The 18,684-nt window shown below is 43.6% G+C and overlaps 1 protein-coding gene across 1 annotated transcript; it reads left to right on the forward strand.

Moving 5' to 3' along the window:
- Window positions 1–7,162: 7,162 nt before the first annotated feature.
- LOC136537078 (putative F-box protein At3g10430) lies at window positions 7,163–7,708 on the forward strand. The gene has a single exon (XM_066529167.1). It carries the CDS (start codon window positions 7,163–7,165, stop codon window positions 7,706–7,708), a length of 546 nt encoding a protein of 181 aa, XP_066385264.1.
- The last annotated feature ends 10,976 nt before the right edge of the window (window positions 7,709–18,684 follow it).

An 18,684-nucleotide genomic window follows, 5' to 3' on the forward strand; every position in this document is an offset into this window, starting at 1 on the left:
AGACGCACGGGATCTGTTTGGCATTGGATTGGAGGCTTGAGGAGATATTTGATCTCGTGTCGTGTTCCTATACAAGGCTAGAAGAGTACTCCCACTGTCTTAAAAAAAACACAATTCTACCATTCAAATTTTGTCCCAAAAAATATATAATCCTATCCACCATACATTCCTGCCTTCCGGAATATTCCTGCACAGGTCAATTAGCTATACAAGGGTATTTTGATAATTTCGCTAGCTCCCTTGGTGTTCACGCTTGGTCCTCTAATTGCGTTTTTTTAGACGGAGGAGGAAGTAGGCCTTGTTTAGATGAAATTTTTTTTGCAAAATGAGTACTGTAGCGTTTTCGTTGTTATTTGGTAAATAGTATCCAATCATAGTCTAATTAAGCTTAAAAGATTCGTCTTGTGTATTTCGTCTAAACTGTGTAATTAGTTTTATTTTTTATTTATATTTAATGCTTCATGCATGCGTCCAAGATTCGATGTGACGGGGAATATGAAAAATTTTGTAAAATTATTTGCAAACTAAACTGGACCGTACTCGCCGGAGCCCTACTGTAGAGGCCCGCGTTTATTAGTACTATCTGGCATGGCCAACACGACGGCGCGGCTGCTTGAGCAAATGCAGCAGACAACACAGACCAGTCGCAGCTGCTATTTTTATTTATTTATTAAAAATACTAATTAAGATAAGATGCACAATGTACAAGCTAGGTGCATAGTACACCGGTAGTACTTGAGCACGTACTTTATTGCTACCGGCAGTAGTAGATGATGAGGAACACACATTTATGTACAAGAGGTAATCTGGCCGATCGTAGCGAGGCCTTGTTTCGTTGGCGAAATTTTTGACGAATGATACTGTAGTATTTTTGTTGTTATTTGATAATTAATGTCCAATCATAATTTAATGAGGCTTAAAAGATTCGTCTCGTAAATTTCGTCTAAACTATGTAATTAGTTTTATTTTTTATTTATATTTAATGCTTCATACATGTGTCAAAGATTCGATGTGACAGAGAATCTTGAAAATTTTTGTAGAATTTTAGGAGCTAAACACTACCCAGCGTAAGTGTTTGGATTCGTGGTCGTTTAGGCTTGGGACTGGGAGCCCGGAGCAATGCACAGGGCAGGGGCAGGGGCAGGGGCAGCATAAAACAGGGTGTGGAGTGAACGCCACGCTAGCTCCTTGTACTTTTATTATCATCAATCAAGGTGCATATGCATGGTAGACACTATCGCATCGCATCCGATGATAAAGTTTGATTATATATATCTTAATTACTGGAGCACACCTCGCGCAGTTATTATTATTTAGTAGGTTGGAAGGTGTGGGCCGAGCCAGGCGCAGAATATTGTACTAACATAAATTATTTATGTGTGTGTGAATTGAAGCTAGCTAGGCGTGCATGCATGAATATAATGACGAATTCAAAAAATGATGAATGTGCCAACGTGAGCGTGCAATTCGCCGTCGGTGATCTGTGGGGTCATCGGTCGGTGAAGTGCACGCAACTTTTGGAGTTTTTGGGGCCGGGGCCGGGGCCGAGCAGTCGTCCTACGCGTACATCCGTACGTCTGGCGTGACCGCGGGTGCGGGAGGAGACAGCACACGCCAGTCAGTGCGCCCCCGATGGCCGATGCTACTGCATGCTACGGTTGGCGGACTTGGAAATGAAGCAGAAGCAGAAGCGCGCCCAAGGCACCGGACGGCCGGGTCAACGACGGGATGGGTACACGGACAGAATCACTCCGAATAAGGGTGTGTGTGTGGAGACCCGTCTAAACTCTAGCCACTATCACATGGGACATTAGACACTAATTTAAAGTTAAATATAGACTAGTTACAAGACTAGTTGCATAGATGAAGACTATTTGCGAGACGAATCTATTAAGCTTGATTAATATATTATTTGACAATGTGGTATAATAAACATACGCTAATGATGGATTAGTTAGGCTTAAAAAAACACATCTCCATCTATACAAATGTTTTTTATAATTAGTTTATGTTTAGTCCGAAACATTTGTACCCCAGCACAGCCCCTCGATACCCTAGCACTTGCTCACTGCATTGAGCCCAGCTGGGATACACACCACGTTTGTCTCCCTTGAAAACAACATACCAGGCACACATTTCTCTGCATAGAACAAGCACCAAAGTCTCAGTCCAAAAAGTTTGAGGTGCCACCCATCAGTTTGTTCAACGAGGTAGACAAACTCAAGAAACAAACAGTTGGATTACACATGGCAAGGTTATAGTGAACATCACAGGCATGCTATATTTGAAATGCCTCAACTTTTCATGTACTGAGACTAGATGATCATGTGTAATAGCATCTCAATAATGCCATGGGTGGAAACCAGTTCTACAGGCATACCCAACATCCACAAGATAGAATTTCCTTATAAGGCAGTGTTGTATTGTTTTACAATAGTGTTCAAAATGGTTTAAGGAATAGTAACAAGCTATGGTGGACAATGTCTCATACCTCCATCTCTCTCTAAAGCATCAGCTAGAACAAGTGCATCATGAGCATGCGCCTGGGCACCCTTGCCAACACATTGGTGCCATCAATTGTCCCTATACTGTCCTATGAGTAATTTAGAAACATAAGTAATCTTATGTGAACAACACTCTACGGATAAAATAATGATCCAAGACATCCAACAAATACCTTGAAAAAAGGGTTCCACCTATGACTTCCTAGGATCTTAGGATGTGTTGCACCAGAAGGTGGTTTGATCAGGTCAGTCTTTAGTTTTCCAACAAGAAAAAGACCCCGGTGAAAGTGTCTGCTAACCGTCTCTATGGATCTCTTAAAGCTCTAGTGCACAACTCGAAACCTTTGATTATGCCCAACTACATGAAGGAACATGGCAACTTGTTCCTCCATACAAGCATTAATGGAGTCCAGAACCAAGACCCTCTGCCTAAACAAATTGCAGAGTGAAAAAATGGTGCTCTCTTTATCTTAAGCATGACTATGCACTCAGCATCAGTTGAGTTGTAAATGAGAGAAATGTTCTTCTCCATGTGTTCATCTGCTTCTAACCTAGGGCCATAACAAATGGGCTCATCATCCTCTCTACGCCTTTTCAGTTTGGATGAAACCAGGGTAACCATGACAACTACCATGGTAGCAGCTTGTTTAGCCATGGCAGATCTTTGTTGCTCGAAGTCCATCTACATGCAAGAATGACAATTCTATTTTAGTTTTAGGCATGCCTTGCTGGCCTCTAAATGGTAACATTTCAGACATACAATACAAGTGGTGGACTAGGTTTTATCACCTCGGTTGCATGTGCAAAGCACAGCCACCTATAGGTTCCACCTCAACATCATAGACCATGAAAAATCCACATAATCCGTGCTAAAGTAAATCCCAACCTCAAATCATGTTCAACAGTTAACCATAGCACAAATATGTCATTGCAATCATGCAAGAACATGAAGACATCATCGATTAGGACCAAGAACAAACAGATCTGAACCCAGGCATCAACAGATCAAAGCATCACATCGCTATGAGCACGCAGACCGCCGAAATCGGGTCTCGTGTAGCCACATCCATCGCTATGAGCACGCGGACCGCCAAAATCAGGTCCAGTGTAGACAAATCCATCGCTATGAGAACATAGACCACCGAAATCGGGTCCCGTGAAGCCAAACATTTCAAGATTTCACATTGCTTTGAGGACGGAGAGGAGGAAGAAGCCGATGGCTTGGGGAGGAGGAAGTAGATCTGGGGAGGAAGGAGGCGTCGGCTTTGGGGAAGACGAAGCAGCGACACCAACAGGCCCACGTCCAGACAAACAAACACTGCAACCAGCACCGCCGGTCGTCCCGAGGAAGAAGAGGATGGCGACGGGGACCTACACCCTTGCACCGACGAGACGGAGGAGGAGCAGCTGAAGCGAGCTGCGCTAGGCCCGCCTACAACCCCACCGCCACCACACACCGCTGGAGGAGGAAGGATGATGCAAGCGAACCGAGGAGAGTAGAGAGCGAGAGGGATTGGAGAGCGGAGTGGAGGAGGAGGACCGAGGAGAGTGGCGCCTCTGCTTATAAGGGAGGGCGAAACCCTAGCGGTGCAGAAAGGGGGAAATGTCTGCCGTCGCGCGCGAGACGGAGGGAGCAGCCTGTCAACCACCAAAATGAGCCCGCGAGTGGTCGATTTGGGCCGCGCCCATGAGAAACGGAGGGGAGGGGCGTTCTCTAGGAGCCAGGCTTGCAACTGCTTTAAGCATCATGCGCCCTAGGCCCAGACACCCTCCACGCAAACAAACATGACGTGGTGCACCATATGGGCCATGCTCTAGCCCCTGTTCAGACAAACAAACACACGGCCCAGGCCTACACGCTCTCCCGGCAAACAAACACGACGCGGTGCGCCGCATAGACCATGCCCTGGCCCCTGTCCACACAAACAGACACGCCCCTTGAATCGAACAGATCCGTACCAACGTTATACACCACAAGTACCTACTAGTAGTAGCTAGCACTGCACTGTTATAGCTACTCCCAGACCAGGGTCATGTTTAGATTGCCTTAAAATTCTAAGTTTTTTCGCTCTCTCCATCACATCAATTGTTGGACGCATGCATGAAGCATTAAATGTAGGTAAAAAAATAACTAATTGTACAGTTTGATTGTAAATCACGAGACGAATCTTTTGAGCCTAGTTAGTCCATGATCGGACAAAGTTTATCAAATACAAACGAAATGTGCTACAATGTCCAGATTACAAAAATTTACAATCTAAATAAAGCCCAGTAACAAGTACTCCTAGTACTAGCTAGTATACTGTACAAGTGTACGCACCCGATGAGGAGCAGTAGTGTGCCCCTGGCACTAGGATACGAGACCATTTGCCGTGTACGGACTCGCTGTGGGTTCACACAGAATCCGAGATCGTGGAACCTGGAGTTGCGGAGTGCGGACCGGCACCGTACCATAGCGATACCGACGGAGGAGGCATTGCATGCGCCCGGCATCGAGAATCGAAGGCGGCTACGTACGGCGTGGCCGCGTGTTTTCCGCCGCGATCCCAGGGATACGAATTTAGGAATTGATCTGAATTTTATTTCATTCCACTTCAGCATACGGGAATCGGAGTGGATACCCATACATCTAAACAAGTCTTAATGTAATTTTTTAGAAATGTTTCATGAGATTGTAACTTTGCATCGAAGAAATACTATAAAACTAGTAATATATTGTCATTAAAAAAATGCAAGCCCATTGAAGAACTAATCATCTAGCCCTATCGTCCATACAATACTTGTCCTGGCAGCGCAGTCCAAATCTCAATGGCAGTCCCATTAATGGCTTGCAGTGCTAGCACCATATATTAGCGACAACAGCGGTTCAAATAGCAAACATGTCAAAACGAAAGAAATCATGAATACTTCCATGTCTTCCTCTACATAGTTTTTTTTTTTAAAAATAGAGCACATATAAATTTCAACATAGCCATCCAGCTACGGAAACGTAACCATCTTATTTAGCTCTGAACAAACGTTCAAGCATGGAAGAGATAAATCTAGGTATAACAATATGCCAACTGTATATACTGCCTCCCTAATTTTTTTTTGAGGAACTACTGCCTCCCTAGATGGATGCATCGGTTTTCCTGCAATAGCATTTAGACTAGACTTCAGCCCATAGCCACAAAACAGACTACTTTATTTCATTAAAGCAGAAGAGTACAAAGACGTACAACACCATCCCCGCCCCCAGGCCAACACACGCGCGCGCACACACATACCAGTGACACGCTAGTTCATGATCATGCTACACGAAAAGTAAAAGATACAGCCCAGGAAGCCATAGTCGATCAGTCACTCATTTAAAACATAAAAGTCAAATGTCAGAATCAGCGTGCAAATTGCTAATATTCAGCATGATCTTGAACTATAACTATGTCATCATGGAACCGTTAGATGAAGTTGCTGAATATGCAATCCAAGAGACATTGAATCCTTTCAGTAATCTCAACTGGAAGGAAGAAAAACAAGCTTTAGCTGAAGAATTTTGAGCGCTAGGGTGCTTATCTCATTTGAAACCTGAGAAAGGCAGCAGCTGCAATTAATTATGAATAACTTAAAGTTACGATGCTGATCTATTTCATCTCCTCTGCACTTACACTTTCTGAAAAGCAGTAAACATTAACACATACTAATAATTAACACAGGAATTTGAAATGTGACTTATCTTGTATATTAACTATTTTTTTAATACCATACCGGTCTGCAGGAGTACCTTCGTGAAATTGCTTATCTATTTGAGCAAGGTATATCTGGAACAAGCTTGACCTATACGATCAGTTACAAACATTGAATTGCCATTGATGATCACAAATAATTTTAAAAAAGCTATCCCATAAGGTAAGAGGTCAGCTCACCGAGGTGGAATTGCTGCAGCGGTAAGAACCGGAGGTAGAAGCCATAGCAAGGATGGTTTACTCTCTAATGACTGTCTTGCATAGTCACGAATATGCTTTTCCTGTAGTTCAAAGCTTTGGATGAAGATACTGTCATGTGGGGCTGCCATTACTCCTGCAGGGAGCGCAGGACCAGGGCTGCGGACTCGCCCAGTCCGAGGTAGCACTACTATAGCCTTTCACTGCCGTAGCGATTGAAGCGACTATGTTATGCTTTCACCGTCAGTTGGACCGATAGCGAGGCTTCATGAGGAAGAAAACCGGCAGTTGAAACTTCTATCACCCACGGGTTAACAATAGATGCGGCAGTGTTATTTTCTTCGTCGCATGAAAAGCCGAGCCGACTGGGATAGACGTTCTGGCCGCCGGCCCTATACGACCGTTTGGTCTACCGGTGGTAGTAAATTGAGTGAGTTTTTTCTCAACTACCCACGACACAGCTGCATCACCATTCCAGTTCTCCATGTTCAAGGTTGGCGCATTGTTCCTCTCTCCCAGTTTATGTGAACGATTGCACGCCTCATGCAGTGCCACCACTACCTCCCGCACGGTCGGCGCATTGTTCCTCTCGCAATTTATGTGAACCATTGCACGTCTCGCGCCACGCCGTCACCAGATCTAAAGGCAAAGGGTAATGCTTTCTCACTGCACTAATGGATCTTTGTTACTAAGTAAGCTCTCATCCTACTACACAATGACGATCGTAGGCTCTTCGAAATGGAGGCGGCCCCCAATAACAGGAACGCACTGGCCAGCCTCACAAAGGATGTTGTTCTGGAGATCCTCCGCCGCCTCCCCGCCCGCTCCTTGTTATGCTGCAAATGTGTCTATCACTCTTGCAACCTTCTCATCTCTAACAATTGTAAGGTGCTATCCCAGACTGTGGCTGGCTTCTTCTACGAAGGCGAGAGATGCGAGCGAAACTTCACCAGCGTCACTAGTGAACGTCCTGACTTGTCCTTCTTGCCTTTCCCCATTGACAAAGTAGCTGTCTTAGATTGCTGCAATGGCCTCATCCTATGCTTGTGCATTGAGGCTCCTGGATCCTGCTATGTTGTCTGCAATCTGGCAACCAAGAATTTATGGGTACTGCCGCCTAGCATTTATGTTGTTGGTCAAGCTCGATTGGGGTTCGATCCGACAGCCTCCTCGCACTTCCATGTTATTGAATTTGTGGAGGAGGAGGACATTGATTGCTTAGGTATGGAGATCTACTCATCTCAAACTACAGCATGGATGTATCAGGAATCTGAATGGGGTTAGGACATTGATGATGTGATACGTTCAAGATCAGCAAGTGTGTTTCTTAGTGGTTGTCTGCACATTATGGGGTACTCTCTGATACTTGTTGTGGATATGAAGGGAAATAATGGGAATGGGGATCCCGATCTTCCATTAGGTAGTGGTAACTATCGTTGTGGCGAAGAATGACACACCGATCCGGCTTCAGATCGAAAGATCGAATCCTGCAATCTTAGCACCACAACTCCTATGGTTATCAACCGAGACACGAATCCGGTTGACCTCACCAAGAAGGCTAATCCCTGCCTGCGTAATGAAGAACATAAGCAAGAACAAGAAAGAAAGCAACCAAATTGCAGATGAATGATTAATCTAACGAACTTGGGTCTCACGAACCGATGAACGATGAAACTGTTCTTGACAGATTAATCTAAGCAAAACCCAAACCCTAATGGAGGGGACAGCTGTTTATGAAGACTCTAGGGTCATGCAAGACCCCTTGACGCGCCTCCTAATGGGCCCAAACATGATACACGGTCCAACGAACCAAAAGACGGTGTCGCAGCACCCTGACAGATTCTGGACGCTAACTTGTTTCGACAATTACCGTTGATTGTGAAGGGCTTTTGACGTGAGACCACTTGGATTAGCTTTCTTATTAAATTAGCTTTCCAACCATATATGGATCGTCAAAAACGGATTTTGGATGCGTCCTGGGTGACCAGTTTAAGGCAGACTGGTCCTGGAGGCCGAGGCAGACTCGAAATCATGTTGGACTTGGCCTCCGGTTTCTGTTGAACGTCCTTGCTGGTCATCAATGCCTCCACCTCTTCCTCTAAGTCCCTCATGACCCTCTCCAATGTTCCTAAGCAAGATAACATCATTAGGTAGTAGTCTATTCTCAAAAGTATAAAAATGATCGCTTAAGAACGAGCTCACCTCTAAATTGAGTTGACGCATTCGAGCCTGGGTCATTGGACCTTGCATGACGGTTGGAGGATCAGTGGGTACATCGAAAGGAGTGATGTCCTCATCATCCTCCCCCTCTTGAAACCGAGTCGTCCTCGACTCAAGCTCATCTTCTTCTCCCAAATAAGGCTTCAAATCTGCAATGTTAAAGGTGGGACTAACCCCGAACTCGGGTGGCAACTCAAGTTTGTAGGCATTATCATTTATTTTCTCAATTATCTTATAAGGACCAGCTGCTCTTGGCATTAATTTAGACTTACGCAGCTCAGGAAATCTATCTTTTCTTAAATATAACCAAACCAAATCACCCGGTTCTAATTTAATTTCTTTTCTACCTTTACTACCAGCAATTCTATACTTTTCATTCATTCTTTCAATATTTGCTTTAGTTGTTTCATGCAACTTACGAATAAAATCAACACGCTCTCTAGCATCAATGTGTTCTTTTAGTGGTAGGTAAAGGCAAAAGATCAATAGGAGCGCGAGGGTTAAAACCATACACTACCTGAAAAGGATTTACCTTGGTGCTGGAATGTTCCACCCTGTTATATGCAAACTCCACATGCGGCAAACATTCTTCCCACATTGTCAAATTGCGCTTCAAAATTGCTCTCAACATGGTGGACAATGTTCAATTCACTTCCTCAGTTTGGCCACCAGTTTGGGGATGACATGTTGTAGAAAATAGCAGCTTGGTCCCCAATTTATTCCACAAAGTGCGCCAAAAATGACTCAAGAATTTTGCATCGTGATCTAAAACAATAGTAGAAGTCATACCATACAAGAGAACGATTTCTTAAAAGAAAAGGTCAGCAATATGAATAACATTATCGCTCTTATGATAAGAAATAAAATGTACCATCCTAGAAAAACGATCAAACACCACAAAAATACTATCCCTCTTCCTCTTAGTCCTTGGCAAACCCAACACAAAATCCATAGATACATCAGCCCAAGGAGTAGAAGGAACAGGAAGAGGCATATACAAACCATGTGGGTTCAACCGTGACTTAGCTTTTTGACATGTGGTGCACCGAGCCACGTACCGTTCTGCATCTCGCCTCATCCTAGGCCAAAAGAAATGTGTAGACAGAACCTCCTCTATCTTCTTGGCTCTAAAATGTCCCATCAATCTACCTCCATGTGCCTCCTGCAACAACAAAAGACGAATGGAGCCAACTAGAATGCATAGGCGGTTAGCTCTAAACAAAAACCCATCATTGATCATAAACTTATTCCATGTATATCCCTCTCTACAATTTAGCAACACGTCCTTAAAATCAGGATCAAGCGCATATTATTCTTTTACTGATTCAAGCCCAAAAATCCAACAATCAAGTTGGGACAGCAATGTATATCGTCTAGACAAAGCATCGACAATCACATTATCCTTCCCTTTCTTGTGTTTGATAATATAAGGAAAAGATTTAATAAATTCAACCCATTTAGCATGCCTATGATTTAGATTATGTTGAGAGCGAAGATACTTAAGTGATTCATGATAAGAATGAATAACAATTTTTTTAGGCCACAAATAATAACGCCACATCTCTAAAGAACGGACAAGTGCATACAATTGTTTATCATACGTGGAATAATTCAGAACAGGACCATACAATTTTCACTAAAGTAAGCAATGGGTTTACCATCTTGCATCAAAACACCCCCAATGCCAACTCCACTAGCATCACATTCTAGCTCAAAAGTCTTACCAAAGTTTGGAAGTTGCAGTAATGGTGCGTGTGTGAGCTTGTCCTTCAAAGTGTCAAAGGACTTCTCATGTGCCTTTCCCCAATGGAACACCACCCCTTTCTTCATCAACTCATGCAACGAGGCAGCAATGATGCTGAAATCTTTAACAAAGCGGTGGTAGAATCCTACAAGACCAAGAAAACTCCTTACCTATGTGATGGTTTGGGGAACCGGCCAGCTCTTTATGGCTTCAATTTTTATCTCGTCCACCTCAATTCCCTATGGAGTTACAACATAGCCAAGAAAAGAAACTCGATCTATGCAAAAGATGCACTTCTCAAGGTTACCAAATAAACGTGCATCACGTAAAGCATTAAAAACAGCACATAAGTGATCCATATGTTCAACAAAAGACTTGCTGTAAATCAATATATCATCAAAGTAAACTACCACAAAATGACCAATAAAAGCTCTTAAAACCTCATTCATTAAGTGCATGAAAGTGCTAGGTGCATTTGTCAAACCAAAAGGCATTACTAACAACTCATACAACCCAAATTTGGTTTTAAACGCGATTTTCCATTCATCTCCAAGTTTCATTCTAATTTGGTGGTAGCCACTTCGCAAGTCAATATTGGTGAAAATTATAGAACCACACAACTCATCAAGCATGTCGTCTAGCCTAGGAATAGGATGATGATACCGAATAGTAATATTATTGATGGCTCTACAATCAACACACATACGCCAAGTTCCATCTTTCTTAGGAACCAAAAGTACAGGAACGACACAAGGACTAAGGCTTTCACATACATATCCATGGTCCAAAAGGTCTTGGACTTACCGCTGAATTTTCTTAGTCTCCTCAGGATTGGTTCGATTGGCAGCACGGTTGGGCAGGGTTGCTCCTAGAATCAAATCGATTTGATGCTCTATCCCTCTCATAGGTGGCAGCCCCGGGGGTATCTCGGCTAGAAAAATGTTCTCATACTTTTGCAAAAGGTTAGTGACAGCAGGAGGTGCTGATCTAACAATATTATCAAGCAAAAACATAGCTCGTTTGCATACCAAAGCATAGCAAATATCATCATCAGAAATTTCAGCATAGTCACATTTTGTTGCAAGCATAACACCACCCTTCAATTTAATCCCCTCAGCCTTAGAAATAGATGTAGACTTATCCTTTTTAGGTGGGAGAATAAAATTAGCAACTTGATGATGTTCAGATTGAATATCATTCAAACTAGCAGCGCGTTCCCTATCAGCTTATACAATTTAAGCAGGGGTCAAAGGTACCAAAGTAATTTTCTTTCCTTTATGCATAAAGGTGTATTTATTACTTCTACCATGGTGTGTAGCATCATTATCATGTTCCCAAGGAGACCCAATATGAGTGAACAGGCTTGCATAGGTACCACATCACAATCAACAGAATCAGCATAAGAACCAATGGAAAATAAAACTATGCAAGTTTGTGTTATCTTTACTTTTCTAGAATCATTTAACCACTGAATATGGTATGGACGTGGGTGCGGGCGTGTGGTCAAGCCAAGCTTCTTGACCAAATTAGAACTCACCAAATTATTATAGCTACCTCCATCAATAATGACACGTGCTCGACGGTTGCTGATGACGAAAAAAATCTGGAACAAGTTATGGCATTGTAGCTTCTCAGGTTGCTGGACTTGTGAGCTTAGCACCCGCTGTACAATGATGCTCCTATAGGCCGCCGTGTCCTCGCCACCAAGGACTTCGCTGCCCTCATCATCTGTAGCCATCTTCTATAGCAATGTATGCCCGCTGACTTGGGTAGTCCTTTTGCACATGGCCAATTTCATGGTAGCGGTGGCACTGAATGCCTGAAGTGCGTCCCATCGATGCAACGGACGAGGCACTCTTAGTAGGCACCTACAAAGAATTTTTACCTGAATCTAAAGGTCGTGCGGGATGTGCCTTAGGTGTAGCGGTAACTCCAGAGGCTGCTAGTCACTTGCTCGCTGGTGGAGGTGCCCGAAAAGTGGTTGGCTTGGTCAGCCCCAAAGATGGTGCCGGGCGTGGCGTGTATGTGGTGCTGACCTTGCTCTTGCTCTGCTATTCATGCCCTTGCAATTCCTTTTCTGCAAGCATAGCAAACTGAAACAATTGGTTGACAGTGTTAAATTCTTTATAATCAACAATATCTTGAATCTCGCGCCTCAAACCTGAATAAAAACGATAAATAGAATCTTCGTTCCCCTCCACAACACTACATTGCATCAATCCCTTTTGGAGCTCACCATAGTAATCCTGTATAGATTTCTCTCCTTGTTCTAAACGCATCAATTTCTTACGCAAGTCTCTATGATAAGAAGGAGGAACAAAACGATCACGCATAGCTATTTTAAGTTCTTCCCACGTACTAGGTAAAGCATCCTGTGCAGCTAGCCCATTCCACCAAATAATGACAAAGTCCTTAAACTCACTAGTAGCTTGTCGAACTCTATGATGCTCAGGCACAAGGTGGGCACTAAACTTTTGTTCTACCATCATCTCCCAATCAAGATATCCCTCAACATCATAATAACCCAAAAAAGATGGTATTGTGAACTTAATCTTAGCATAAGGATCATCAGGCATACGATGATTATTACCTTGATGGTGGTGGACACCACCCATACTAGTCGTGTTGTGGCGAAGACGTCATCGTAATCTTGCTTGTCGGAAGGCTACTCGATCTATGTTTCTAGTGGCATCATGTACCATGTCTTCTGGCAAGAGACCATCGGTGTTGCTACCGGAGACATCGTTGTTGACCGCCACCAAGGTTTCCAACTCAGTAACCTTGTTAGTTAGCGTGGAAATTCGTTTGTCCAATCTCTCCATGCTGTTGCCAATGTTAAGTTCAATGAGTACATCAGTGACGGCCTTCCTGATGGCCTCATTCATCCTTTTTTGGGCATTATCTACAGCAGCTTACAGTTGCTCTTGGCTGACACACTCGTTGAAATCCTTGGGACTGTTATCTCCAGTCTGATCACCTCCTACCATTGTAAACATAAAAACAGGAATAAACGGTGAAAGTTATCCCTAGCAAATGACTACATGGTTGCAGTGGTGTCACTTTTCACAGCAAGTGGAAGCGTCTTACCAAGCTCTTACAAAGTTCTTACCAACGCAAGCAGTGGGCGGTACAACTGGCGGCTGGTTCGTGGTACCTGTGAGGCAGTGGTACCGAGATTGCAAGACCCTTTTTCTATACTGATCTGTAGAGTTTGTGGAGCTTGGAAGACACATAAAGAATAATATGTATATTTGGCACACAAGTCAGTAATAGAAATTAAAGCTGAATTATAGTCCAAAGTACTTTTTCTCGTTGCTAGTCTAAAATGTTCTAAGTGCCATGTGTGTGAAAAATAAGTATGGTGGATAGCAAGAGCAACACAAACAAGAAACCAGACAACACACGCTAACACAACTCACTTTGGCCTTCTCTATGTGCTCCTCTAGATATTGTTCCTCTTTTGCCCCTCTTTTTTCTATTTTTTTGGGCTGTCGTTGTTTTTTTTTGGGAAATTTTGACTTTTTTTATTTTTTTTATATTTGTCACTTAGGAGCACAAAAGAAGTAACCATAAAAAATATGATCTTAAACAAGTGAAAGGTGTGGCCTGTGGAAATTTCAGAAGACGTGATCAAAATTGACAAAAAGTTTGTGACCACGAAAAGAGTATCTTGTGACCAGTTTTTGACCAAAATAAAATTTTCCAACCCCAACAAGGCAAGGATGAATGGATCCGAAATTTTTTTCTAATCGATTTTGATATATGAAACATCGAAATCGGAGTTCGTATGCAAAAACTAGACAAGTTTTAAGAACGGACTCCGAATTAGAGGACAAAACAGGAACAATGCGTGTAAAATTTGTCATGTCAGCAAGGATTTAATGGAAACGATGTGGGAAAACACACGAACTAGACTCTAACATGACCCAACCAGCAACAAGACCTTGACCAGGACACAAACTCAACACGATGGACTCTGAAACTGAAATATGCAAAGGCTATGGCGTGGAAGGTTCTAGGATAGGAAAAAAATATGGCATTGGACTATGGGACAAATGTGAAACACTAAAAACTAGGGGGTAAATGTGAACCTAATGGTATACCTTAGCTCTGATTATCACTTAATGGGAACGTGGATCCTGATGTTCCGTCAGGTAGTGGTAACTATCGTTGGGGCAGAGAATGACACACCGATCCGGCTTCAGATCGAAAGATCGAACCCTACAATCATAGCACCACAACTCCTATGGTTATCAACCAAGACATGAATCCAGTTGAGCTCACCAAGAAGGCTAATCCCTACCTGCGCTACAAAGAACACAAGCAAGAACAAGAAAGAAAGCAACCAAATTGCAGATGAATGATTAATCTAACGAAGTTGGGGTCTCACAAACCGATGAACGGCGAAACTGTTCTTGATAGATTAATCTAAGAAAAACCTAAACTCTAATGGCGGGGTGGCAACTGTTTATGAATACTATAGGGTCGTGCAAGACCCCTGGACGTGCCTCCTAATAGGCCCAAACACGATACACGGTCCAACGGACCAAAAGACGGTGTCGTAGCACCCTAACACATTTTAGATGCTGACTTGTTTCAATGATTCCTGTTGATTCTGAAGGGCTTTTGATGTGAGACTACTTGGATTGGCTTCCTTATCAAATTAGCTTTCCAACCATATATGGATCATTGAAAATGGAGTCTGGATGCGTCCTGGGTGACCAGTTTAAGGCAGACTGGTCCTAAAGGCCAAGGAAGACTCGAAATCATGTTAGACTGGGCCTCCAGTTTCTGTTGAACATCCTTGCTGGTCATCAACGCCTCCACCTCTTCTTTATGTCCCTCATGACCCTCTCTAATGTTCCTAAGTAAGATAACATCATTAGGTAGTAGTCTATTCTCAAAAGTATGAAAAGGATCGCTTAAGAACGAGCTCACCTCTAAATTGAGTTGACGCATTCGAGCCCGAGTCATTGGACCTTGCATGACGGTTGGAGGATCAGCGGGTACATCCGAAGGAGTGATGTCCTCATTAGGAAAGACATGGAGGAAAATTCCTAGGCCTCGTGGTACTCTACCCTCCATCCATCAAGCTCAGGGACACTTGTGTGTATGTACTGTTGGTGGTGTTAGTGATCACAATATGTCCCAGCTTTTAGTCTAGATCCTTGAAGACTATGCTACTAATAAATGGACATTTGAAGTATACTGTCAGCACACTAAAGGTGTGTGGAAAGACTAATATTAAATTTGGTTACGTGGATTATGATTCATCCTACACAGCGATTATAGTTCAACCTGAATGGAATTTGGAACAATCATCGCGTATGACATAGACCGAAGAAAAGTTCATGTCATCCTTGCCAGTGTTGACCATAGCTATGGTAGATGTAAATTCCTAGCACAGTTCATGAGAAGACCTTACTTTCTTCCTTATGTTCCCTTGTTCTTTTTCTTGGAGTCATTAGTGGAGTAGTGAATAAAGCTCCATTTGATGTATCTCTATGTCATGACATGTTCAAATAGACCAATGTTGTTTGATTGTCTATGGCCATGTTAATTTCATCTAGGATGGATATTGTCATTATTGCAGCTAAACTAGTGTACCATCTTAATTTGTTGTGTTTCCAAATTGGTTTATTTCTCTGGCACGAACAATACGTTATGGTGGTGTTACAACTCCCCTCATTGTTTCATATGGTGATTCAGCATTAGTGTGACATTGCCCTACTCTGAGAGGAGGAAGGCCTACGTGACAATGAAAAAAAATTAGCACTATAGTAGTAGAATACTTATATTGATTTCTAATGTTATGGGTACATGGGGAATGCTGATGAGGGCACTCCAAAATACGACACAAAAATGACACCTCAAAGGCAATACAATGCACCCGCGTTATAGATGCGCCTCAAATGTGGTAGGGAATCAAATGATCCGCACTATCTGCCCTGCTCCGTCTCCTATGTGACTCATGTGGGTGGCTGTGGATGTCATGAACGTTGACTATTGCCTTCCCCGCTCATGTCGTATCATACGCTTGAGTACACATCATCATTAAGTCTAGTTTTAGATGAGGATGAAATGTGGCAGGGAATCAAATGTGCTAGGGAATCTGAACCACATCATGTTCACTGCTCCGTCACCCATGAATCACGTGGGTGGCCATGGATGTCATGGACCATGACTGTTGCCTTCAGCTATCGATAGAATATCGTTGGTAGTCCTCCGAGGGGTATCCCATAAAGGTAGATTGATCGACAGAGATGCGTGTAATCGAGAACAAGAACGCAATGGAGACAAGAGTTAGACAGGTTCAGGCCGTTAGCACGATGTAATACCCTACTTTTGTGGTCTGTTGGTTTGTATTGGCTATCGTATGATGTTGCATATGTTTTGAGGGGTCCCTGCCCACCTTATATAGTCTGGAGGACATGGTTACAAGTTGGTTAGATATAGGAGATAATCAGAAAGTAATAACAAATTACATGAATTATGGGATCGAATGTATCCTAATAGATCTCGTAGTATCTTTAGGATATTGCCCTTGATGTCTTGCGATGCACGCCGAGCAGTGCCGTGCACCATAGGTCTTTGTCTTGTGGGCAGGACTGCCCCTAGGAGCGCATCCCATGTAGTTTGCCATGGGTATCCGGGGTCGTACCCCACAGCTAGTCCCCGAGTGCCTTGTATCCGCTATGCAACGCCGTCTTGAGCTTGTGAGTAGGTGTGAACAAAGCCGAGCAGTCAGACTCATAGTCTGACCACCATAATGAGCCACCGAGCAGTTGTGAACCATCGCCGAGCAGTGTATCCCAAGTAAGGCTTGCCATAAGGATGTAAAGAGCTCAAGTTCAAAATCAAAAATTTCCTCATAGTGGACCAAGTGTGCCCACTTAGAGTCTGACCATGAGAAAGGGAGATAGTCTTCTTCAACTTTAGGAGGCATAGAGTCTTCTAGATTAAAGCAAAGACACTCACCGCAAGGTGAAGTGTACCCACTTAGTCCCCGAGCCTGACAGTAGGTGACATAGACACGTGGTCCTAGGGTCCAAAGTAGAAGAAAAGCAGAAAACCAGTCGAGTAGGCAACCAGTCCCCGGGCGAAGCCCTAAAATGAAAAAATGCACATTCACAGCAAGATGAAGTGTGCCCACTTAGTCCCTGAGCCTGACAGTAGGTGATGTGGTCACATGGTGCTAGGGTCAGAAACAACAGTAACCAGAGGAAAATCCCCCGTATGGTTGGGAACCAAGTAGTAGTGATGACATAGTCCCCGAGCCACAAGTGGAAATCCTAGAGAAATCAAATCATGGAGAAACAAATAGAGTAATGGCTATATAGTAGGAGTTACTGAGCCTTAATGATACTGCAGAGAAGTTGGCGAATATTTGGTGTGCAGTAACAAGTTGTGGCAAAAATGAGCAATTTGGGCTATAGTTGCGTGGAAGCCCAGATAACGGCCTACCACGTCGATTCGAGGAATTTGGAAAGGCGCAAACCATGGTACGGTTTCCCAAAAACCCTTGAATGCAAAAAGTGGAGAGGGTGCTTTATAACTGCCCCGCCACACTCCACGCTCCCACCTTTGCCACTTCGCTAGTTCATCTTCCTCCTCACCCCTCGCGCTTCCCGATTCACATTCACACATGCTTCCACCGCCAGTCCCAATCTAGATCTGAGAGATGGCACCAAAGAGGGGAGGTGGTAACCCAAAGAAGGTGGTCATCGGAGCAAGCCACGACAAGTAATGGGTGCCATCGCTCATGGGGGAGGCGGGTGTTCTTCCTAACCATGTCACCGCCGGATGGTGTCCAGCCAATGGTGAGCCCTACCCGATGCTGCATACTGATGAAGTCATAGTATTTGAAGATTATTTCTGGTGTGGATTAGGACTTCCTGTTCATCCTTTCTTGTGAGATCTGTTGGAGTTCTAGGGAGTGAGTCTATGCAATCTGCATCTGAATACTATCTTGCATATTGTTGTCTTCATCCACTTGTGCGAGGTGTATCTTGGCATTCTGCCCCACTTCAACTTCTTTTGACACCTGTTCTGGCTGAAGAAGAAGGGTGGGGGTGGTTCTAGAGTGGTCGGCGGTGTGTATCTATAGCTTCGCGATGGGATGGCAGGCAAGTACATTACTATGCCACTAAACACCTCACTGAAAGGGTGGAATGCCATGTGGTTCTACATGAAGCAAAGCCATCCTGCCATCAGATGCGACATCGACTAGGTTTTGGAGAACCAGAGGAGCTGGTCAGAGAAGCTGACCAGTGCTGATATGGATCAGGTGAAGGAG

The sequence above is a fragment of the Miscanthus floridulus genome, chromosome 2 (genome assembly GCF_019320115.1).
Source record: "Miscanthus floridulus cultivar M001 chromosome 2, ASM1932011v1, whole genome shotgun sequence".
Lineage (NCBI taxonomy): Eukaryota > Viridiplantae > Streptophyta > Magnoliopsida > Poales > Poaceae > Miscanthus > Miscanthus floridulus.

Bases quoted from the DNA above. Each gene is read 5' to 3' on its own strand.
- LOC136537078 (XM_066529167.1), top strand. From the start codon at position 7,163: ATGGAGGCGGCCCCCAATAACAGGAACGCACTGGCCAGCCTCACAAAG.